This window comes from Pinus tabuliformis, chromosome J (genome assembly GCF_031772625.1).
Source record: "Pinus tabuliformis cultivar Carrire ecotype Pingquan chromosome J, CPIR1, whole genome shotgun sequence".
NCBI lineage: Eukaryota > Viridiplantae > Streptophyta > Pinopsida > Pinales > Pinaceae > Pinus > Pinus tabuliformis.
In genome coordinates, this window is record NC_142295.1 from 213,549,351 (window position 1) to 213,563,952 (window position 14,602).

At 37.9% G+C, this 14,602-nt stretch overlaps 1 protein-coding gene across 1 annotated transcript in view; it reads right to left on the reverse strand.

Moving 5' to 3' along the window:
* LOC149226455 (uncharacterized) overlaps positions 1–14,602 on the reverse strand; it is a 547,178-nt gene that overhangs the window by 78,750 nt on the left and 453,826 nt on the right. The window contains exon 15 of the mRNA XM_089377496.1: positions 9,350–9,503. Within this exon, the coding sequence (XP_089233622.1) occupies positions 9,350–9,503 (154 nt within the window). The remainder of the gene's footprint in view (positions 1–9,349; positions 9,504–14,602) is intronic.

The following is a 14,602-nucleotide window of genomic DNA, read 5'->3' on the forward strand; positions in this document are numbered from 1 at the left end:
GGAGATATTAAAATAATTAATATTTTTAATGGAGTTCCTAAGTCTAAACTTAGGAAAAATAAAATATTAATGGGTATTAATATAAAACTGGGTTAGAATGGTCCAAAAGTCATGGATCAAGCCAAATCTAATCTTAGCCATTGATTAGAGATTTAATCTCGGTCGTTGATGGACCAACGAGAAAAGTATAAGAGGAGGCTTAAGGGTCAGTTGGAGAACACACCAAGAGAGATCAAGAATTCGATTTTCTGGGGCAGGGTTTGTTGAGGAAATCGAGTGAGTGATCTGAGTTGCAACTGAGGGGTAGTGAATACATAGCAGAGAGGTAGAGTTGGTACCAGAGAGGCAACGCAGAGCCCAGTGAGGTTGATGTAGAAGCAGCTGGAGGCTAACCGCCACGCAGAGGCAGCCAGGAGCTACGTAGTGCCAAAGAGGCCAGCGTGTGAGACATAGAGGGTCTAGGGGCTGATGTAGAAGCTCCAGAAGCTGACGTAGAGGTTAGTAGAGCTGACGCATGGCCTAGAGGCAGCGCTGGAGGATTTCGTGGGACAGACTGGGAGATGGTGAACTAGATAGGGTGAAACAGTCCCTATGAGAGTGACACAGAGCAATAGAAGCTGCAAGTGTTGTTGTGGGATCATTCATCTAGTGATTATTTAGTTGGAATCAGTGTAGTGAAGCTCATCCAAAGCCCGGATCAGTGTCAGATCTCTAGTGACAGTGTGAGATAATTTCTCACTACCTATTTGCCAGTTTATTCTCTGTATCGAATAGTGAGTTTGGGCATCCAATGATTTGTACTCAGATTACTACTGCATAATAACCAAACCCTTAGCTGCTGCACCAATTTTCCCAAGTTGGGTTTTTCTGGGGACATTTGTCCAAAAGCAACAGTGTACTTGTGTGTGTGTTTGTTTCTCTCCTGTGTAGTATTTTGTTTCCGCAATATTTTATGTTTTGAAGGTTGCAGTAGATTTTATTTCGATGTTTACTGTGTAACACTGTAAATAAATTGATTCAAAAATTAGCAAGTAGGAGAAATTTAATCAGTTGCTACAGTAGGATTCGAGGTCACCGAATTTTCACAATAACTCATGACAGTGAGATTGTATGACATGTACACAACAATGACCTTGTGAGAAATAGTGACAACAACGAGTGATAGAAGTAGCAACTGAGGCAGTTGTGAGTGATAACAATAGTGCAACATAGGCAACAATAGACAGTGACAGGTAGTGGATAGTAGTGGAGCAGTGACCACAGTGGCAGCAATGTGTAGTAGTGCAATAAAGGTAGCAGTAGAAGAGGCAGTGGTAGACAATAGCAACAGTGGACAACAATGGTAGCAGCAGTGGCAAGTAGCAACAACAATGGTGGACAATAGTGGCAGTGAAGGGCAGCAACAGATGCTGCAACCAGGAATTTGTGGGAGCGCCCCCCTGTCGAATCCGCTCCTGAAGCATGCTCTAAGCGGGAGCGACACCGAGAGTGCACTCCCACAAAAACAAATTCACTCCCTAGCTTTCTTCGCAAATTATTTTTTGCAAAGACGTTCCAATTGCAAATTTTTTTCAAAGAAACAAGAATTTTTGAGTGGGGTAGCCTAATATTCAAGCCTATGGCCCTAGTGTTGATATGCAATTCATGGTAATGTCAAATTCTTAAAGTAAAAGTGACACTCTCCTTTATCTTTCATTTTCATCCTTTTACTTAGATTTTTAACTTTACCATGAAATGACTCGGGATGTTTGAGAATGGTTCCGACCTCATCGGATTTCTTATGGAGAAAGTAGAATTTTAGATCTCACTCAAAATCGAACAAACTTATCAATTTTTCAAGATTTTAGGATTGGGGAGATTGCAATGTTTCCATTGGATTTTGTCATGTACTAGGGTATGAAACTCATATTTAATCAAGAGCACTAAGCCCTCTATGTACCTGGATGTTAGTGACATTGGTTGTTGAACTCCTCTATCATGGCCCTACTAAAAATGTACCCATTACTCAAACAAAATCTTGACTTGACATGCTACGTTTTTCCTATCTTATGTTAATGCCTAGAGGGTGATATTAATGACATATATCCCAAGATAGGGAATGATTTTGATGATATGTAAGTATTTGATGTAGCATGATTTTTTTGGACGCTAGAGGCCATCTAGAGCCTATTTGTTGATGTATTTTCGATTCAAAGATGGATTTCACTAGATGTTATTTTGATTATGTGCACCCTTACATGCTATATAAAATGAGAATTTGTAATTTGTGGACCTGTGGTTGATGAAGATTATAACTACAAGATGAATGATGTTATATTGTTCAATCAATGTTATTATGTTTTTTATCACTAATTCATTGTTCTACATGCTTTTGTTGACATATATGCATCAAAATATATAAAAATATATATTATATAAAATTCGCTCCCAAAATTGCTCCTGACCAGGGAGCTTTTGAAAATGTCGCTCCCTGCTCCCGCTCTCACTTCCTGCTTTCACTCTTGCTCCCAAACAACCTTGGCTGCAACTTGATTAGGAGTTGAATGTAGTTGGGTGCCCAAACTCATTCAGAGAGCATTTGCTTCCTTCCAGCCTTGCTAGTAAAACCCTTGGGGAGTCTTGTACTTCCTTCCAGTTCAACTGGTCAATTTGTATGTAAACCATACATAACCAAAGATTTTTTGAGCAAATCTCTTGTTTATTGATGTGGTGATGTTTCATGTTTGTTTGATGCTCTAAATGTTTTAAAAGGATAAATTGTGAAAAGGAAGGGAAATATTGATTCAACACCCTCTCAATATTTCCAACATTGGCTTTGCTAGGAGTTAGCTTAGATGGAGGAGTTGAGAATTGAGTGATAGCTACTCAACTCGAGACTTGGCCCCAAGGTCACACCAAGTGGATTAAAGATTTATTCCATGTTAGCCCATGTGTCAATTAGGTGGCAACAAATTCTTTGCAGTGGTAATTAAGTTCAAATTTGAATTGTTGAAGCAATTCTGAAGATCCAGTAAAGAGCTATTTTTCAGAGTAGATTAAAGAGGTAGCAGAAGAGATCTTGTGAATGATCAAATTGGATTTGAGATCAAGAAGTCACTATAAGGAAGAATTAGAGAAGGTGCTTGTGTATCTAGTCTGCAAATGTGATGAAACAAAGATCTCGGAGGCAAAGTTGATTGGATCAGCAGATCCAAGGGAGATTAGTGTCTCCTCCAAGTTGTTGCTTGCAAACTCAGGGGTATTGGTGTCTCCAACAGTTTGGTACCTGCAAACTAGTGGGAATTGGTGTCTCCAGCGGGTTGTTGCCTACAAAGAAAGGATTGGTCTCTCCTTTATGTTGGTGCCTACAAAGATTGATGTAATTGAAGTTGGTGCTTGCAAATACATCTACTCAAGGAAGTTTTATGGTTTTCTCCCATATGAATTTCCACGTATATCCTGTGTTCAATGTTTGAGAGTGGTTTCAACCTCATTGGATTTCATATGGAGAAAGTAGACTTTTGGATCTCACTCAAATCCCAACAAACTTATCAGTTTTTCAAGATTTCAGGATTGAGGGGATTGCAATGTTTCCATTGAATTTTGTCATGTACTAGGGTATGAAACTCGTATTTAATCAAGAGCACTAAGCCCTCTATGTACCTTGATGTTAGCGACATTGGTTGTTGAACTCCTCTATCATGGCCCTACTAAAAATGTACCCATTACTCAAACAAAATCTTGACTTGACATGCTACGTTTTTTCTATCTTATGTTAATGCTTAGAGGGTGATATTAATGACCAATATCCCAAGATAGGGAATGATTTTGATGATATGTAAGTATTTGTTGTAGCATGATTTTTTTGGATGCTAGAGGCCATCTAGAGCCTATCTGTTGATGTATTTTCAGTTCAAAGATGGATTGCACTAGATGTTATTTTGATTATGGGCACCCTTACATGCTATATAAAATGAGAATTTGTAATTTGTGGACCTATGGTTGATGAATATTATAACTACAAGATGAATGATGTTATATGGTTAAATCCATGTTTTTTATCACTAATTCATTGTTCTACATGCTTTTCTTGACACTTATGCATCAATATATATATATATATATATATATATATATATATATATATATAAAATTCGCTCCCAAAATCGCTCCTGACCTGGGAACTTTTGAAAATGTCGCTCCCTGCTCCCGCTCCCTCTTCCCGCTTTCACTCCCGCTCCCATACAGCCTTGGCTACAACTTGATGAGGAGTTGATTGTAGTTGGGTGCCCAAACTCATTTAGAGAGCATTTGCTTCCTTCTAGCCTTGCTGGTAAAACCCTTGGGGCAATTCAAGTGGTAAATTTGTATGCAAACCATACATAGCCAAAGATTGTTGAGCAAATCTCTCATGTACTGATGTGGTGATGTTTCATGTTTGTTTGATGCTCTAAATGATTTAAAAGGATAAATTGTGAAAAATAAGGGAAATACTGATTCACTCGCCTCTCAGTATTTCCAACATTGGTTTCGCTAGGAGTTAGCCTAGATGGAGGAGTTGACAATTGAGTGATAGCTACTCAACTCGAGACTTGCACCCAAGGCCACACTAGGTGGATTAAATATTTATTCCATGTTAGCCCATATGTGGATTACGTGGAACCAAAGTCTTTGCAGTGGTAATTAAGTGCATATTTGAATTGTTGAAGCAATTCTGACTAGCCAATAAATAACTTTTTCTCAGAGTAGATTAAAGAGGTAGCAGAAGAGATCTTGTGAACGATCAAATTGGATCTGAGATGAAGAAGTCAGTATAAGGAAGAATTAGAGAAGGTCCCTGTGGATCTAGTATGCAAATGTGATGAAACAAAGATCTCAAAGGCAAAGTTGATTGGATCAATAGATCCAAGAGAGATTAGTGTCTCCCGCAAGCTGGTGTTTGCAAACTCACGGGGATTGTTGTCTCCAACATATTGGTGCCTGCAAACTAGTGGGAATTGGTGTCTCTAGCAGGTTGTTGCCTGCATAGAAAGGATTGGTCTCTCCTTTAGGTTGGTGCCTATAAACATTGATGTAATTGAAGTTGGTGCTTACAAATACATCTATTCAAGGAAGTTTTGTGGTTTTCTCCAATGTTTTAAAATTCGGCCGATTCGAAACGGAAATGGCCGAGTTGATCCGTTTCATTGCAAAAAAAATTGACTCGGTTGAAAAAACGGTACGGGAGGCTGAGTCATGGCTAACTCGGCCGAGTTATTGCATGACTCGACCCGAGTTAGCCATGACTCGGCCAACTCGGCTGTTTCCGCAATAACTCGGTCGAGTCATTACCTGCGGCCCGTAACCCCAATAAAACTGCGATTTGTCATATTTTTTTTTTAAATTTTCAAGTGTTTGCTGATTGGTGGGGACTCCAATGTGTTTTATGAATTAGTTAAATGCTATTTGGGGTCCATTTCCCCCTCCCAAACCCTATTTAACACACTCAAATGCTCTCATTCTCTCACAGCCATCTCATGCATTTGAGTGAGAACTTCATTGAGAGTTAGTGAGCAGTTCTTGAGTTTGTTTTTGGAGCAGCAGTGAGGAGTCTTGGGCAAGCATTGTAGCTGGAGTGAGGAGCTTCTTGGGCAGCCATTTGGAGCAGCATTGAGGAGTTGATTCTTGGAGCAAGCTTGAGGAGGCAGTTTGTGCCTAGAGGTATTTTTTTTCACTTCTACAAATCTGTTTTTGCTTATTAAATTTTAGGTGCATATCTAGAAAGCCTAGAGAGTGTTTTTTGTGAAAGAAATGAACATTGAATCAATGTTTTTTTTTTCATTTTCAGATTGTTTGCTTTCATTTCCTAGTCAAAAAATGGCACCTAGAGCGAGAGATCCTGCTTGGGCATATGTTGAAATGGTTGATAGTGAAATGCATTGCAAATTTTACCATAGGAAAATTAAGGAAGGTCTTGGGGTCATTAATTGGCTGAAACGACACTTGGCAAGGATTAGAGGCCAAATTACTCCATGTGCCTCACCAGAAATTGGGGAGATTAGGAAGCAATTATTAGCCAGCTTTGAGAAGTTTAAAGAAGATGAGACTAGGCAAAGAGAGTTAGAGGTTGAAATTGGGAGGAAGAGGGAGATACAAAAAATGATGGCTACCAACCCCCATTATGATTTTGAGGGTTCTTCCTCTATCCCTCATACTGATGCATCCAACCCTTTCTGATATGTTCCTCCCTCTTTTGGTTCTGTTCAAGATAATGGAAAGGGTAGAATGAAAAGAGGTGATATGACTATCAAAAGTTATTTCACTCCCTCCTCTCCATCAGATGCACATGGTCCTCAAGCTAGTAAAAGTCAAATGCAGCCCACTTTAGATGACCGTTGGAAGAAAGAATTGAGGGAGACTGCTTGTGACTCTGTGAGTACATAGCTAGATGGTGGTATGATGCTGATATCCCCTTCAATGCTTCCCGTTCACCATATTATGAGCCTATGTTTGATGCCATACATGCTGCTGGAAAAGGCTTCAAAGGCCCTACTATGCATGAGCTAAGGGGGTATCGTTTGCAGAAAGAAATTGACTCCATTAATGAGTATTTGAAAGATTTCAAGGACTCATGGGCAAGAACAGGATGTACCATCATGTCAGATGGATGGACTGATCAAAGAAACCATACCATCATAAACATTCTTATCTTCTGCCCACAGGGAACCATGTTTTTAAAATCAGTTGATGCATCTGTTAAGGTAAAATATGGGCAATTGTTGTTTTAGCTATTGGATCAGGTTGTTGAGTAGCTGGGGGTGGCTAATGTTATTCAAGTCATCACAGATAATGCCTCTAACTATGTTCTTGCTAGTAAATTGTTAGAGGAAAAACACAAGACCATCTTCTGGACCCCATGTGCTGCACATTGCATAGACCTCATGCTTGAGGATATTGGAAAAATAGATTGGTCAAAAACACTGTAGATCATGCCAAAAGCATAACAAAATTTATCTACAATCATTCATTGATTTTGAGCCTCATGAGGAAACACACACGGGGCAAGGGTATTATTAGGCCTGCCATCACTAGATTTGCTACTCATTTTTTGACATTGCAATCTATGCTTTCCCAACATAGAAACTTGCAAAAGATGTTTTCCAGTGATGAATGGAATCAAAGCAATTGGTCTAACAAACCGGAAGGCAAAGAATTGAAAAAGAAAGTCTATGAAGAAATTTTGTGGAGAAAGGCAGTAGAGATTGTGAAGCTTGTTGAGCCACCAGTTAAGGTGTTGCGGTTGGTGGATGGGGAAAGGTTGGCTATGGGATTCATTTATGAGGCTATGGATCAAGCAAAGGAGCAAATAAAGATGGCATACAAGGATAGAGTGGCAAAGTATGGGCCCATTTGGGCAATCATTGATGAAAGATGGAACAATCAACTCCATCGCCCTATACATGCAGCTGGGTATTTTTTGAACCCATGGTATCATTATAAAGCTAAGGAGTCAGGAGCTTTGAGGGGGGAGGTAAGAGATGGACTGATTGATTGCATTGATCGCATGATCCCATTGGAGTCTGATCAGCTGGAGATACACCGACAGGTACAAACCTTCAGCAATGCCTCGGGTACCTTTGGGAAGAACCTAGCAAAGATTGCAAGAGAAGCAGATGAGCCAAGTAAACAAAAATTTCAATTTTCAAATTCTTAATAGTTTTACTTTTTTTTAAAGTTTTTTAAATTGTTTATAATTTGAGAGTTGGATATAATTTGTAATTTTGTTGAGCTAACTCATTACACTCCTATGTTTTTTGCAGCACAATGGTGGGAGGCCTTTGGTGGCCATTGTCCTGAATTGCAGAAGTTTGCAATTCGTATTTTGAGTCAAACTTGCAGTGCTACTGGGTGTGAGCGCAATTGGTCTGTCTTTGAGAGGATTCACACAAAGAGGAGAAACCGTTTGGATCAAAAACGGTTAAATGATCTAGTCTATGTCTAATACAACCTCTAGCTCATACGAAACCAATTGCTGAACAAAAGACCTGATTCAGATCCCATTGTGTTGGAAGACATTGATCCAACATCAGATTGGGTAGTGGAGAGTCATCTAGCAGAGTTTGATCCTAATGAGGATCTTGATTTAGATTTAGATATCGAGGCATCAGTTGAACATGCTATTCAGTTGAATGCAGATCCCGATCCACCAACCTCAGTCTCACAACCAGCAAGGACTCCAGTTGCAGGCGCTTCCTTTGCTCAGCCATGACAGAAGCACAGCCGCATATCTACTCTATCTCAGCTTGCATCTGCTGCAGTTGCACAGCCTGCTAGTGGTACCACTTCTACAGTGGCAGTTGGAGATGATGATGGTGATGAGGAGCCATGGGGCCCCCTGTCTGACTCTGATGATGATCCAGAGATTGATCGACATGATCTTGGCTCCTCTGGCAGTAGCTACTAGCCAGTAGTACTAGAGTCTGGTCACAGTTTACTTTTGTTGTAGAGGCCATTTCTAGCCTCCTTGGTTATGTGTCTTTTGTTTTGACTCTTGAGTCTTTGATCATGTATGACAGTTGACTATGTATTGCCATTGGATAGTGCACTGGGTGCCATTTTGATATAATGGATTGGTTCTTGAGCCTACTTTGATCATATCTTGTCTTCCATCTATATTATAGTGCTGTGTGTTTGGAAACATGAATGAAAAGCTTTAAAATTATGTTTAAAATCTTTAAAATTATGTTTTTTTATAGAAAAATAAATATTTAATGTATTTTTACAACGACCGAGTCATTGAAATCGAGCCAGCCGAGTCGATACCGAGTTGGAGTTGGAGTCGGAGTTTTAAAACATTGGTTTTCTCCCATATGGGTTTCCACGTATATCCCGTGTTCAATGTTTGCGCATATTGACTAAAGAATAGTTGTGTTTAATAATCCTTTAAATTGCCAAAAAATGTATTATACTGATTCACACCCCCCTCTCAATATAATCTTAATTCCAACACTTCTATGCGCATTCTCCATGTCCCATTCTTCTTTAGAACAAGCACAATTGCTGATCCACTTGGCAAAGAGTTAGGGCAGATGTGCCCCTTATCCAACAACTCTTAAATTTACTTCTTTGTGTTCATTCTCAAGTAATGAGGTTCTGTACTTTGAAAGATCTTTTATACCCAAATTTATCTTACATAGCCAAAAGGTAAAAATAGAATAATGAGTCTATGTATTTGTTGTTATGCTACTGCTATGATCAACAACACAGATTAGTTTATCATTGCAATATTCTATATCACTTGAAAGAATGAATATTTCTGATAAATCCTTGGATGTGAAGATAAACAAACATGCATGAGAATGCATCTGGAGAAAAGAGAAATATTGCATACCGCAGTTACTAACAGCCTTCGTAGAACAGCACCATCTTTGGCTGACAAACGCTTTATAACTGTATTTGCCAGATCAGCATTTAAACCATTTGCATTTTTAGCTGAATCAGTTATAGCATGGTCTCCATGCCCACTCGTTAGAGCAGCCCTTTTCCTGTAACAAAAATATAAATAAATAATAGTAGAGTGTTAAAAGCTTCTTCCTTTGCCAATCTAGCTAGGATGATCATATACATCTAAAAAAAATTGCATGCACTAGACTGACCCAAAGATTCTGATTACAATGCTTATCAGATATATTCCCATGTAGGTCTATGAAAGTAAAGAAGTGATACAAACGGTAAACGGAAAACCCTCCTTTGTATGGCATGAAAGTGGAGAAGATAGATCGGCAATCAGGAAAATTAAAACCCTTTCTCAAAAGCAATAGATATATTAATTCATCTTGAGAAACATGGGTAAACATTTCAATGTGGCAGAAAAGAAAAACATTTTTAAAAACATGAAAACAACTTAATTCTCAAGTTAATTATGCTCGTGTGTTGCACAATAACATAGATTTGTAACATGAGTGATGGTTTACTAGAGTTCTCATAATAGTGTAAACACTCCTCTCATTCATTGGTCAAGAAGGTTAAGGGTTAGGATCTTTGGGTTTATTTAATCTAATATTACTATTATGATGATGATGTAATGTACTATAATCAATGTTACCAGACTCGGAATCGGCAATAAATCGGCGAGGCAAAAGAGCAAAGAGTTTTAATCGGATCGAGAAAAAATCGGGAAAAAATCGGCAAAAAATCGTTGAATTCATTAAATAAAAATATACACATATATTGAATTAAAAAAACCATTTTTCATTAATATTGGGTAAAGGCATCTCCAAAAAATGCATAATATCAATAGATGTCCAAAATATCATGAATAAATAAGTATCTCATATATGTTATGAGTCCAAACATGATCCAAAGCACTGAGTCTTGAGTCCTTAGAAGCATATGCTTCTAAAAGTTTACAAAAAACTGCATACTAATCAGAAAAAAATCAGCAACTAAGAGTCTAAGACTCTTAAGAGTGAGAACTAGAAGCGATTCCTTCCACTCCTTCGCTTGCTTGACTCTCAAAGTTCTCCAAGTCATGAAGGCTTAAAAGAGGAGGCTCATCTAATTGAACCCAGTCTGCCGCATTTGTAGCTTGCAAATCTATCTCTTCAAGGTCGATTGGTGAATGATCCATACCTGTCATTATCATGAGACATTGAAATGTGAATTAAAGTTTCACTTTGAAGTTTGAAGTTTGAACTTTAAAGTACCTTGGAAGTGGGTCCCTTGTCCCACAAGCAAGGAGTCTCATACACCAATGACTTGGCCCTCACCGTAAAATTGGATAATAATAATAATAATAATTAGTAGGTGCAAAATATGTATATTTATTAATTGGAATAAGTTATATATTTGGTATTTGGTGAATATTGGTTATTTTACGTATTTAAATTTTTTAAATTAATGAAAATTTTAAATTAAAATTAATAAAATAATTATTAATTTAAAATTATATAGTTACGTTATGTTTATAAAAGGAAAAACATATGATAACTGTTAAAAAATCTTTTATATATATATATATATATATATATATATATTAAAGCTTAAAACTTTTAAACAGATTCTTAAAATTTAAAACAAATTTAATTTAGAAGTTTTATGAATTTATTTTCTTAAAAATTCTCCATTTATGTTTTTTTATAAAAAAATTATATTTTATAAATTTATAATAAATTAATAAATTATTATTATTTAAATTAATAATATATTAAATAAATATTGTTTTTAATTAATGATATTAAAAAATTATATTATTAATATAGTTATATAGATTAAATGGTTCATAAAATTTTATAACCATGAAAATATTTATGTGCCATTTAATTTATAATTCATATAATACTCATAAGTTTTAAAACTAAAAAACCATAACAATTATAAACGATTATTAAATATTTTTAATTATTATATTCGGACTATCTATACAAGTTTATTTTTTAATTGCATTGTTTCGGTCCGTTACACTTGTTGCCTCATCGTTTTCAATAAAAGGAATTGCCTATACCCAAAAAACCCAAAAAGGAATTGCCTATACCCATCGTTGGTGCAGACCTGCGGCTGTCCTATAGTGGTAGATCTGAAGTCCGGCCTGACTTTGAAATTTTTTATTAAAATGTCCACAAACTAACCCAGAAGCAAATGAATTCGGCCAGCCTTTCTGTTCTACAGTTCGATCTTGCAAGGAAAAATTTTACCCATACAAACATTGCAGAAATTTCCTCAAAGCCTGCGGCTGCCCTTTTGGAAAATCTCGTCCCTACCTGAGAAGAGAGATACCTAAACCCAAAAATGACTCGGAAAAAAACGCAGAGTTCTCTTGCTATCCCGATTTGACTCGGAAGATTTGGTTCGGATCGTTTCGTGGACGAGCAGAGTGGGAATCGCGATTAATCGGAAAAATCGCCGATTCCTGTTTCACTGACTATAATTGTACAATGTTGAACGATTATAATCCTTGGGTTAATTTAATCTATTATTGTTATGTTTATCATGTAATGTATTATAATTTTATAATGTTGATGTATATATATTCCATAGCAAACACCTTTCCATGTCCAAACATGGAATTAGTATGATGAGTTGATAGTGGGACAAATAGATAGAGGGTGAACTAACAAATTTGTTGTCATTGATACCAAGACCTCTTAGAGGTAATGCGACACTTCTCTTGTTGGTTAATAAGAGTGGAAGGAAGGATGTAACTGATTTGGTAGATCTAGAGGAACAATGCAAAGTTCGTCATCTAAGATGAACTGTTTCTCTAAGAAACAAAGTCTAGCATCTCTAATTAGGGTAGTGTAACATGGTAGAGAGGGATCCCCTTGAAACTTTGTAAAGACAATGAAATCTCCTTCAGATCTCGTGATATAGTGGGCAATGAAAAAATAATATCCTACTCATCTTCAACATCCTATAAACGATAAAATCTACAAACCTTGTCTCCTCGACAGACGTGGTGATATGTCTTGATTTTTAGTTGGTGAGAGTACACTCTCAATTGCCCAAGGGGGATTTGAGGGCTGTGCAACTAGCACTAGAAATGGGAACCCGGAGGAACAATAAGATTGTTGATAATCTACAAGAAATGTTGTGCATAAAAGCCTAACATGGGGCTAAGAGGTTGAGAGGGAGAGACTTATTACCACAAAATCTAGCAAGCCTTGGAGAGGGAAACCCTACAAGACAAGAGCTAGACTAAGTGGTAACAATGGGGTAGAGGCCCAATGTCACCTTAGCCAAAACCCCTACGCTTTACGGACTTTCATCGATGGGAGGAGTCCTAGTAGGAAGGAGATCACTTAGAATAGATAGGCTAGGTATAGGGCATGAAGTGTGTGAAAATTTCAAATGTGAAATCCTATTGCAACAACTGGTATTATTTCTTCTAATTGTTAATTAAATTAACAGTTTATTGCTACGACAACAACGAAATAAACACACCGCAACCTTCACAAATAAAACTGTAGAAAATAATAGTGCTAGTAACCGAGAAGTAATCTAGCACACACACATAAAAATTGACACACTTACTTTTGTACTGAAGTCCCTGGCAAAACCCAACTTGGGAAAACCAGTGCAGCAGCTGAGGGTTTTTATTATTATGCAGCAGTGAAATTCTAAGTACAATCTGGATGCCTGAAAACTGGCAATCCACAGCAATAAAATCTGGCCAAAATGATCAAAGGGAATTTCCCTTCCTATACAAGCAACCTCGACACAACTTTGCCTCAGAAAACTAGTCCTCTTGGACCCTCTGCACAGGCTTTTGCGCAATGTTTGCGCAGACCTTTAGACATCTAGCCTAAAACTGCCTCTGATCAAGTCGTTATTCCTGTCTCTGCTGAGGAAAATGATTATCTAGCCTTTTGGAAGACTTCCCAGACCTCTAGAAGCTGAATCAATTTTTCGCACAACGAAATTGAATTGCCCTCTGAAGCTAACTGCGCAATCCTTTGCGTTACATCACTAGGAATAACTCGACCTCTTGCTGCTGCCTCTCCAGATCTGGAAAAATTCCTACAGATCACTGTCCTTGCCCCTCTCTATCTCTGCATCCCTACTGAAGCTCGAACTCTTCTAACACTGCTAGCTCTCTGAGAAAATCAAACTCTCTAAGGAAATCGAACTTTCTGTGGTTCTCACAAATGTGTTCTTCTACCCATCAACCTCTTCTTATAATCCTCTGTTGGACCTCCAATGACCAATTTTAAAACTTAATCAAGGGCCCAGATTATTTCCTAGTCGATCTGTGTGAGTTTCCATATGATTCACACCTTATCTCAATTAATTCTGATTAATTAACCCCTTTTCCTAAGTTTAGACATAGGAAATAATTAAAAATAGGCTAATAATCTAATTGAGACACTTCTAGGTGGAATTTCCAGAAACAATTTCTGGGTTATGGAGAACTCATGTGTTTTAGCCTCTCCATAAAGTTTTGAGACTAGAACACCTCCGATGTTACAAAAACTAACACTCCCTCTTAGCGAGGAAGGTGTTCTCTTTAGTGTTGCACATTCTATAACAACACCCTATCTCTGTACCACCTTCTATCACGTTGTTGATGTTTGGCTATTGCCCACCAATGACTGCGCAACTCTGATGCTGCATCTATGTTGTTGTTGACACTGATGTACTGTTTGCCAACTCCATATCTACACTGCAGCTCCCTCTCATCTGTTGTGGTTGCAACTGCAACAAATGCAACTAAGAAACATCCAAAATACTGAATCATGTGTATCTGTTGCATCTGCCTCTTAAGTCCTGACTATTAATAGCTACTGCACTGTCTACTGAAGAATCTGTTGGACATTGGATAAAACAACGCTCCCTGTGTGTTTCATGACATGGACTAACCGCCTCTCATGGATCCTTATCTCTGGCGATGTGATCATTGACTAACGCCTACGGGTTTCGGTCTAACGACAATCGCGACTCCCAACAAGTGGTATCAGAGCATAGGTCACGAGTTCAATACACACCCGACTTGCATTGGGGGGTAGATTGTTGGGCATTGGATAAAACGACGCTCCTGTGTGTTTCGTGACATGGAATAACTACCTCTTGTAGATGCTTATCTCTGGCAACGTGATTGTTGACTAACACCTGCGGGTTTTGGTCTAATGACAATTGTGATTCCCAACAG